The sequence below is a fragment of the Botryllus schlosseri genome, chromosome 8 (genome assembly GCF_051294905.1).
Source record: "Botryllus schlosseri isolate E-star chromosome 8, Bs_hap1, whole genome shotgun sequence".
In the NCBI taxonomy this organism is placed as follows: Eukaryota; Metazoa; Chordata; class Ascidiacea; order Stolidobranchia; family Styelidae; genus Botryllus; species Botryllus schlosseri.
Genome location: NC_137243.1, coordinates 4,479,580 through 4,491,173, shown reverse-complemented (window position 1 = coordinate 4,491,173; position 11,594 = coordinate 4,479,580). Strand labels below are relative to the sequence as shown.

Below are 11,594 nucleotides of genomic sequence, written 5' to 3'. Positions count from 1 at the left end.
TAGGAGACAATGAACACGCCACAAGAATGGTCAGAGCTAAGCAGTGCAGATGCAAGTAGTATGGAAGTCCTGACAGTGACTAGTCTGACTGAGACGGACGATTTTTGTTTACCAACATCCATGAAGTCATATATTGCCTGTACTAAACTACTCGTTTATTTAAAAGGTTTGAATCATTCCTATATTATCACTTCATGACTTTCTGTGAGTGTTTTTGTTATAGATACAGCACTATTGTGAAAATTTTATTGACTATTATACGTGATGGTAAGAGGAGAAGTCCCATTGTGTGTCATGACTTTGTCGACGCGAATTTTGTTTACAGAGAAACTTTCTACAGGCTGCTTGTGCTTCATAATCGGCGTGGTAATATTGATAGAAAAAGGGTTTGCCACAGTATGGTGTCACAATTTCTTGCTGTAAAAGCATTTTCAATTTTACAGCGATTTTATTAGTGACGGAATACTTTCCAGCATCGACTATCTGGGGTTTTAGCTTATTAAAATAAATAGTAGCTGTTTCTGGATGTTCGTTATATATTCAGGTATTATTCATTGTTATCAGTAGGTCAAAATGGCAGCTTTTGCATCATCGTTTCCAACTCAGGACCACGCAGATAGATTTCTGGCATCCGTACAAAGCCTTCGTACAGAAAATTTAGCTTTTGACTTCTTCATACATGTTAAAGAGACTGTGTTCCCCGTGCACAAACTTGTGCTGATTTCTTTTTCGGATTACTTCCGCGCTATGCTGTTAAACGATAATTTTAATGAGGCAAGAGAGGGAAAAGTGGAATTAAAAACTGTTCAAGTAAATGCAGTTAAAGAAGCAGTGGAATACATGTATACTGGCGATTGTATGGTTGATCTGGAAAATATCAGCGCAGTATTGAAATGTGCAGATATTCTACAACTGGAGGGAGTCAAAGATATTAGCTCCCAGTATATTAAGGAATCCGTATCGAATGAAAATTGTGTCTTCTTTCTGCAAATTGTCACGATATACTCCAACAAGAGTGCACTTGATACAATAGAAGAATATTTCTGTAACCACTTTTCTGATGTAGGAGCCAGTGATGATTTCATGCAGTTGAAATATGCAGACGCATCAAGGTACATTCATGAATATGGATTAAAGGATGTTGAAGCATGGAAAGTTGGTATCGCATGGATCAAGCATGATATTACAATCAGAGAAGCTCATATATTTGAGATCGTGAAACAGTTGCGCTTGGTTGATTATCCAGCATATGAGTTGCTGAAGTGTATGTGGGAAGAACCAATTTTCAAAGACTGCCCAGAATGTGTGGATTTCATTCATCATCGGCTATTTCTTGATATTAAGGATTTGAAACAAAATATAAAAACAGATAATTGTATATTTCTTATTCAGCAAGCTCGTCAATACAAGCATTATAATGCTAGTATTTTGGAATCCATCATAGAATTTATGAAGAACCATCTTGGAGAACTCATGGCATTTCCGGATTTCTCAAAACTTCACAAAGACGATGTTAAGGTTCTTATATTAGCAAATGATGCAAACTACTTATCGGAAACAACCAAATGGAGTGCCATACATAAGTGGATGGAAATCAACTCATCAGATACCGATATCTTTGCTCATTTGTTGCAAGGTGTTAATTTCAATCACATCCCCATTGGCTTTATCAATGACAATATTATTGATCACCCAATGATAAAGGGGTTATGCTGCTACAAAGATATATTGCATCGGGTGTGTGAACGTCACATACCACCTGCTGATACAATTGCTGTGCTGAATAATGATAGGGGGTTCACTCCGGATCTGTGTGTTTTGGATATGTTGAGTGGTAAGTGGAAGACGATAGGTTATCCATCATGTCTCGGTGACAAGGCTTTGATTTCTGTCAATGGAAAACTTTGCGTGATTACGGGCCACAAGATGTACTTTCGAACTAAAGGCGACGACTGGATAAAATTGATGGACATTCCTGATTCCCATTTATACATACCCATTACTGCTGTAGTTGAATTGAACGACTGCATATACATTCTCAACAAAGATACAACTTATATGTATTCACCTATATCAAATGGGTGGTCATCCAGTTGTGGGTGCGGATTTGATGCATTTACCGCAACATCTTCAAATAATTACCTTTATGTTTTGTCACGAGGAAGTGGGACAATAAAACAGTTTAATCCTGCTTTGTGTGGATGGGCCACGTTTAGTAGTGTTGACGACAAAAGTCTTTCTTATATCGTGTTTGTTGGTGGAGAATTATACGTGACCAATCGAAGCAAATGGATGCAATATTCAACGATTAGTGACAAATGGATTGAAAAACTGAGTGCCAATTCTCTTCCGACAGATTTAAAATGTCTTATTGCAATTGGGGACAAGGCTTTGGCGCTGTCGCATTCTTATTCGGGGTTATCAATGCACACTTTAGATCTTTCTTGTGGCTTGTCTTCGAATAGGTCATTTTCAGAGGACTATGATAAAATTTTTGCAGCATGTACATTTCGCTCCAGTGAATCGAACCAAGTACTGCAACATTCCAAGAGAATGAAATTGATATAAATATTTATTAAATGTAGTATGATCTTGAAAATAGATATACATTATATGACTACGTATAGCCTATATCTACATTTGTACATTTCATATCGCAATTCCTTTGCTTTCAACATCATTTCCCTACTGCGACTGGTCAATATTTTTTGTAGCGTGTGTAGTTCAATTACGTACCTGAAGTTTTCTTTTTTCTGATGGTGAATAATCTTTTTCTTTATTTTTTTCTTGTAATTATTGCGTTGAGAATAATTTTCATCCAACCAAGATACATACAAAAAACAGATGTCAATGATGGTGGTACAGACAATAGGCTATGCATGCACAGTGTTCGGTATCAGATAGGAATGATCGATACAACCGTGAATGTCAACTATAGTCTGATCACAGCCGCATCAAACAGGTACACTTGTATCTGTACAGTCCGACAGTAAAAAATGTTAGTTAAAAAGAAAAAGAAAAAAGAAAAAAAGAAAAATTAAACGATGGTAGCAAAAGATCACATGATCACTGAAGCAATGTCTGGGCGAGGTAGGACAACGTACAGTGTCAATATAACGACAAGAGGTGATTAAGTATATATTTCTAAAACTAAGTATAAGACAATTCACGGATGTGTTGTGGTAATGCATTCCAGATGACAGGTCGTGAGTAGTCGATAGATTTCTTAGTTACGTTGCTATTGGGTGGGGGGATTCCCTTTGACGAGGATCTCTTGTAATGGGAGTCGACATTTTAGCAGGTATGAAAAAGTCATAAAACACAGGAGGCAAACTAGTGGAAAAATATTTGTGTAGGCTATAACAATATCGTATGCAACACGACTCTATCATTGTACTGATAATGATCAGATAACCACACGTCATTATCTTGCGGTAAAACAAATTGAATGCCTGACTTTTAATACTCGTTCGATCCTCAGGAAGTAGAAACTCAACAGATAACGGCATTTTCGAAGAGTAAGCTATATTCTAGTGGTCCTTGGACTTCTCGCAGACTTTCGGTTTGAAAAATATTCCATGACCCAATTCTTAAATTTTTGCTCGCAATACAAAATAAATTCTGTTTTGATGACGTAATAGTGACAAGTAAACAGACTTTTGGTGTTGGTTTCCAATGATCGAATTCCTTCTTGTTGCTATGGGGTTTCATCAATCAGATGTAACGAAGTTTTTTAATGATCGGTCCAAGGAAACCGGCAATCTGTAGATAACCAAGTCATGTACAAACATGTCAATCGACATTTCGACACAGTGACAATTCAGTTGGGGCAGAAATCGCAGAATACTTACGACAGAATGCACGTCCTCACCAAGGTACTAATTGCGATGATTCGATTCAATGCGATGATTCGATTCAATGTAATGAATTATTGTGAACCTGAGATGATCCCCCTGCGTCAATACCAGTGGTGTTTCGAAGTGCTTTCATACGACAATGGCATCACCAAGACGTGCCCAGCAAAGCGAGTGCGTCATAATTTTATTGCTAAGCCCTTAAAAATTGTGTTGCCAGCTTGCGATCCAAATTGTGTGCTGACGCAGCTACCAAGGCTCACTCGATGTTTCAGGCAAATGAATTACATAACACAGCGTATTCTTTTGTGATGGATGAATTTTAAAAAATTACGAACTGAGCCGCTTATATTAGGCTACCAGGCTAATTGCCATTCTCGTAATAGTCGTCGATTGATTCAGCAGTGATTCGATAGGATTTAAGCCAAAAATAATTTTCAATATCAAGCTTTAACGCGTTCCAATCAGAGTTACACTGCAGATACAGTATCTGCTTCCAGAAAGGGTCTTACACAGATTTATAACTTATTTCGAGAACCAAAAGACCAGACAGGAGAGTCATTATATTCCCAAACGATAGCAGACAAACTGCCTTGCTGTATACTTTACAGTTCTGTAATAAAAATAAAAACTTGTCCGAAATTCAGACTACCCCTAAAACTTACAAAACTTCCCGTAGTGGACAATTCGCCCCCGCGGTTGAGAACCAATGCATTAGGATAATAGATTAGGATAGACGGGATGATTAGAATGTTAACAAAATGCTTCTAGATATATATTACCCTCATCAGACCCTCAATCCCTCATCTCATTATATTATAGTGATGACTAGGACGATTTTTTTATCTAAAAAAGGGAGATTTTGACGTAATAAATAAAAGTTTTGACATTTTGTAACCTTAAAAAGGTTAATTTTGACAAAAGTTTGCCTTCATGTATGCGAATTAGTTGTTTTCGCACGTAATGTCAGAATGGTACTACTTATCTCCATTTCTGGTTGGAACTGTCTGTCCATACGAAGTAGTTTGGCTTAATGACTCTTTTTTGAATTAAAAACTGACAAATTTTTACATTCACACATACATTACATTCTACACTGTATTTTAACAAAATTTGAACCTACGAAGAATTCCGGTAGTTACATCACGCACTATGGTAGAAATAATAAAAAATTTGCTGTTGTAGTACAACAACGAAAGATACTTTCTTACATCCTCGGGTAGAAAGTGTCTGTCCTTACTAAGTAGCTTGCCAAAAATGCAGAAAGAATGTTCCACGGCAGCAGTTATTGGCTGGCAACATTGAAGTTGTGCGTACACTGCTAGTGACACACCGTGTTGCTTCATCACAATTTTTCATCATGCCCTGCTTGATAAATGCCGACGCAGTCTTGCTTCAGCTAGGATATTGCTGTACGTTGAGCACAACATGATGTAAACCTATATTCGTTTCGTGTGAACGTTTATGATTCACAATGAGCAGACAATGGGCCGTCTACAACGGTAGGCATATAAAGTAGGCTACAAGCTGTAACATAGTGCAAAATCTACGATACAAACGAAATGCGAGTTTAAAAAAGTTTTAACAATTTGACATTTTTTGACCTAACGCTGCACTTTTGACCCAATTGTGTGGCACAGTTGGTTAGGCGTCTGCGTTGCGGCACCAATGGCAGTGGCTCGAATCCCGGTTCGAACAAGCTTCTATGTGTCAGTATGATGGTGAGCCGCGCCATTAAGAAGTCGGCAGTAGAGAACAAATCCAGATGCATGAAAGAGAGAGAGCAAGAATAAGAAAGCAAAGATCTTGAACATTATACGTATATCATTGTCGTGGTGTAGTAGGTGTACGTACATGACTTAAATAGACGATAAACACCACTGTTATATGTGTAAAATAAACAAACGAACAAACTAAGCGTTCTTATGAAATTTCAAATCAGGTCGCGGGCCGCGTGTTGGTGACCCCAGGTTTGAAACATGTTTTCAACAAAGTGTTTCAGACAGCTATATATTTTAAATGCAACCCTAAAGTGCCAGTGGTTCTCAAAGTATGAGTCGCGAAAGGTATAATTTCTGGTCGCTACGACACAACAGCTATCATTCAATATACATGATATCTCTTTTATTGAGTGCAAAAAATATATATTCGCGCTAAGAACTATTTACTGTGGTTGCTGTCGTAGTTTCTGTGTTCGGTACCATAGCCAATAAGCGACACGCACACCAACGTTGTTACGACAGTATGGCTTGATCATGTAAATGTACCCACCCCTGTATCATACAAGTCGGTTTTGAGACATATAGGTTTGTCTGCAAAGCTCTAAAGATTGCGGTAACGACTGTCGCTGTTCAAAATATTTTGGAATCAATTACACGCATCATACGAAACTATGGAATAAAATCTCATTTCGTCAGACGAACGCGCGCATTTCGCATTTCGTCGCGGGTCTCATTATTTTATCTGTGGGTCTCATTTGCTCCGTGCGACTCAGGCCGCGGGTACGGGACTATTAGGCCCCTGTCATTTCGACACCTGGACATATCAATATCGAACGTTTTAGCGGTGGTTATTTAATTTCAAGGTTTTATCGCCACCAATTATTTTATCAGCGCAGTTAACGGAGTCGCAAGATTCCCGAAACGTTATATGTGTTGGTGTCTCCTAGCTTAGAAACACCTAGCGGTGAATTGCCGGTTCCTAATAGTCGCGCTTCCACAGACTGCACAGGTCGCACCCCCAGACTAAAACATCACAACGGCCACATACGATCTTAGCATGCCGTTCTCTGATAATTGCTAATACGTTTGAAGTCATCGCTGTATGTAAAGCATATATAATGTTTTTTCGATGAATTTTTGGGGATATCCACCTCAAAATTATACCCGGTCCAACTAAATCACGCGAGGCGCGGAGAAAATGTCAAGTGACAGTAGAAACGAAAGCCAGGCTGCAAAAAATATTGACTTTGTAAACAATTTTGACAAAATTTTGACGTTTTTTGACATGTCAAAAAATCGCCCTCGTAATGACTAGTGACCATGGCCATGTATACACCAATAATAAGTTTTGGATATTTGAATGTCAGTGTGTTATCATGTGAGCAAAATTCACAAAATGTTATCGCTATTAAAGGGGACAATCAAGCCGTTAGATCTAAGACCTCTTTTACCAATGTGTTGAATCAGAATATAATTCAGGCGAACTTGCACGTTCTACCGCTGCCTTCGCATTTGAAAGCCATAGGAAGCACCTGATGTTTCCTACAAAGACGTCGATAACGAAGTACGCAACTACGTTCGGACCATGTGACATAAACGATAATATTTCGTCTCCCATCCGGACATTGCCGTCTAAAAGGGCATTTATTTAAAATAGGATGCATCGACAGGCCTTTGCGCGACTTATATGCCTCGTACCTGAGCCTGTGAATCACTTCCTCCTCGTGTGCCGAAAATACGATTGGCATTTTTTGCTCGAACTTGAAAGTAGAATTCACTCCTTATAATCTTCTCATACGGCCTGAACTTCTATCACCTCTTTGTTGAGTTCGTCCCGGCCAGCAATGTGATAATTTATGCCATGACTTGTGACTATTGATACGATTTTTTTTGCCGTGCCGCACCAGACCGAAAGGGTCATAAGTGCCACAATGTCTCATTTTCACAATTAGTAATAAAAATAATACAGAAATTACTGAATTTTAAATATTTACTCTAATCTCGCCATTTTCCTGTAGGGGCTCTCCGAGTCTCCGGATTATGTGTGTATTTACCAGTTTTACTGTGTATAGAGAATGTAATAATAATAGCTGTATTCAATCGGCCAATGGTCGTAATGTTGTCAATTCTATTGTTATGATATGATATGATACATAACCATGTTCATAACGATACAAAGGTAATATTTTGGAATCATTTGATTGGTCTGGCCCGCTAGCTATAAAAATGTATAAATACAGCCCGCACCCCAAGTTGAGTTTTAACACCTTTTGTATAAGTGCACTATATAGTTCTATGATGGGAAGCGAAAATCAAACGACAACATGTTACAGGATGAATCACAGTGAATAGATCATAGTCTATGATCAACATGGTACATAAGTCTAGCACAGGACAAATGTTGAGAATTGGGATAGACCGATACTTAATATCAGATGGTATTATCGCAATATCAGATTAATATATAGCAGTATATTTCACGGAACAATGATTAATTCATCGGCATATAAATAGCTGTGTTAAGAGTGATATATGCATCATTTGTACACAATGTATAAGGTACATGGATATAAAAATTCTGCGTAATAGAAAAAATTTGAGATTTTGAGACGTAAAGCTTCTTCTCCTGGAGATGTGGTTTTATCAAAAGTCATTAGGCATATTTCGTGGAGCCATTGACTTATATTCCGCACTGCTGGAAGGTGGCATGGCAACCCTGGTCGTTTTTGGTTATTGAGCATGTCAGCTATATCTGTCTATTCGTCATGAGAAACTACGACAAAATTCTGTTTGGGCTGTCAGGCACCTCTGCCTGTTAACTCGTTGTTCGCTTGTTTGAACAGCTTCAAAATTGGTTATATTTACTGCAGTTGATACTACAGTATAGTATAGTTAAACATTAACTTGGGCAAATCCATCATTCTGTGTACACGTACAGTATATGTAGCCTACATTGTAGGCTACGTGGCTTGCTAAATGGATGTAAAATTTCGCTTCTCATATTATTAATTCATGGGTTACCGCTTTTTTTTCTATTCTTGATCAGGTATTTGTTTCTATTGCTGGTTTATACTCCTATTTAACTTATTCATAAAATTTCATCATTTCAAAACATCAGAAGACTGCGATACAATAAGAGTCGGAAGATGCCGAAACGACCGTTTAGAGGTGCAGTAGTTGGACAGGCGGGTAATGATGTGGATTTAATTTCCATGTCTCGGTCAGGCAACAATGAGCATGCAGGTACATTTCTGGCTTCTGTACAAAGTCTTCGCACGGATAACCAAGCGTTTGACTTCTTCATACATCTTAACGATGCTGTATTCCCCGTGCATAAGCTAGTACTGATTGCGTTTCCGAACTACTTCCGTGCCATGCTTTTGAATGATAGTTTTGAAGAATCAAAGCGAGGAAAGGTGAAAATGGAAAATGTGGAGGTATTTGCAATGAAAGAGGCCGTTGAATATATGTACACTGGCAATTGCTCAGTTACGATGGAAAATTTGGGTGCAGTGCTAAGCTGTGCCGATATTCTACAACTGGACAGGGTTAAAGAAAATTGTTTCAATTACATGTTGAGTGCTTTATCGGATGAAAATTGTATCTTTTTCATGCAAATGGCTGCAACTCACTCTAATAAGAGTGTTGTTGATCAAGTAAGTAAATATTTTCACTCCAACTTCTTTGCTGTAGGTAGTGGTGATGATTTCATGCAGTTGACATATGCAGACGCATCTAACTATATTCATGAGTATGGATCAGTGGACATTGAAGCATGGAAGGTTGGTCTTGCATGGGTCAAGCATGAGGTGTCAACGAGACGAGAACATATATTCGAGATAGTGCGACTGCTGCGCCTCGTAGATTTTCCATCATCTGAATTTCTTAAATGTATGTGGTAAGAACCAATTTTTACAGAATGCCAAGAGTGTGTGGATCTCATTCATCAAATAATATTTCGTGATATTGCTGATTTGAAACAGAACTTGAATGTGGACAATTGCATATTTTTGAAGCGACAAGCTCGTCGCTACATGCTGGATTCTGCTATTCACGCTGCTATCATCAATTTTATGAAGACACGTCTCGGCGACGTCATGACCAAGTCGGATTTCTTAAGCCTTCACAAGGATGATTTAGAGATCCTCATGATAACAGACGATGCCAACTATGTATCAGAAACTACGAAATGGAATGCAATTAGTAAATGGATGGAAGCAAACTTGTCAGATACCGAAATCTTCCCAGCATTGTTTCGGAGTATTAATTTTGATCAGATTCCCCGCGGTTTCATAAATGATATCATTGATAACTCAATATTAAAAGACTCTAGTTGTTACAAAGAAATCTTGGAAAAACTGTGCAAACGTAAGGAGCCAGTTGCAGACAGTGTTGCTCTCTTGCTTAGGTCTCACTTGGACAAATTATACGTAATAGATTTGTCGAAAAACGGAGTAAAGGGAATCACTCTCCCAGTTCATTGCAATCCTGAGCATGCACACTTGGTTTCAGTTAGTGGCAGGCTTTGCTTCATCACCAGCAGCCAGATGTATTTTCTAGATAATGACATGGTCCGGTTCCATTCGATGCCAAATCTGCACATGCGCCCAAATTGGAGTGGGACCAAGGCTCTTGAATTGAATGATTGCATATACATCCTCAGTAAGGATAGAACATTCATTTATACACCGGTATCAAATCAGTGGCTTTGTAAACCTGGCTGTGGATATGACAAATTCAATGCGACATCTTCAACTTCTTATCTGTATGCGTTAGAGAGATCGACTGGAAAGATGAAAAGGTTTGACCCCACTTCGTTTCAGTGGACGATTTTTCGCAATGTCCCTAATGAAGATCTCTCACACGTTTTGTTTGTTGCTGGAGGACTATATGTCACTGATGGTTGCGATTGGATGCAATATTCAACTGTGGATGGATTTTGGCATGGAAAAGAAAAGTTGTGTTCATCTACTGGATCATTTCAAAGTTTTACTGTAATCGGGAATAAGGTGTTGTTGGTATCATGTTCTGGATACGAACTTAAGGTAGATACCTCTGATGACTGGTGTCATTCAGTTTGCAGATCATTTTCATTTTCCAAACAGAAGGTAGATCAACAACGGTTTGGTTTTAGTATGCAGACTATGCACACGACACCAGCTGGAATTGTTTCTGTCTGTGCATTTCGATCACCTAAAGTTAACTGTTCTAAGGCAAGTCATATGGAGGAACAGAAGTTGATATAAAGCCTTAATTGTAATAGATTTCGAGGAATTACCGTATTGGTGATATCCAGCGCTAAACGCAGGCGACGAGGGTTCAATTCAACGTCGGAGGTTATTCTGAGCTCATCTTCTCCGTGTCGACGTTCTGACGGCGACAAAAAAGACCCGATGAAGAATGTATTTAAAAAGAAAAAGCGAATGGAAAGAGCGTCTAAGGACCGCCGGAAAACGATTAGCCTAACACCGACAAAGCTGTGACATTGGGCGTTAGACCGAGGTGGACGCCAGATTAAGAGACCACAACGGGTCGTTTCGGCATCATCTTATCTGTTCATTGCATCACATTATGTCTTGTATATCGCATTGTACATTGTGTGTGTCTTGATCGGATTATTATTCGATTGATCGATTTGAATATTATTATTATTGCCTGTGTAACAGCTGATTGCAGATAACAGATAATTGCAACGTATAACTATACTCAGAATGGAACTTGATTTGTGATGAAACGAATTTACGAAACATTCTCCTACAACTTGTGCTGACAAGGCCAATTTCCTTCTGCCAGTATCCTCGTCTCAATGCACGATATGTCTTCACTGTTCATGCACGTTCTAATTCATGCTTTTCATGACCCACGTAAGACAGATTAGAAGCTTGGACAACTGCTTACGTATCAATGAATGATTATTAATCATAGTCTTCTGTATTTGATGATTTACTGACTAATCGTAACAGTATTTATTTCAGTGCAGCTTAACTACTTTTAAAATTTATCAAATGTAATGCAACAC

General features: G+C 38.5%; 1 protein-coding gene and 1 pseudogene across 1 annotated transcript; both read left to right on the top strand.

The window, feature by feature from the left end:
* The first annotated feature begins 243 nt into the window (after positions 1-243).
* LOC145444159 (uncharacterized) lies at positions 244-5,647 on the top strand. The gene is made up of 3 exons (XM_080322080.1): positions 244-1,834; positions 3,751-3,875; positions 5,495-5,647. The coding sequence occupies exons 1-3, from the start codon at positions 574-576 to the stop codon at positions 5,645-5,647; spliced, it is 1,539 nt and encodes a 512-aa protein (XP_080178206.1). The 5' UTR covers positions 244-573.
* Positions 5,648-8,721: 3,074 nt separating this feature from the next.
* Positions 8,722-11,058, top strand: LOC145444155 (kelch-like protein 30; annotated as a pseudogene).
* The last annotated feature ends 536 nt before the right edge of the window (positions 11,059-11,594 follow it).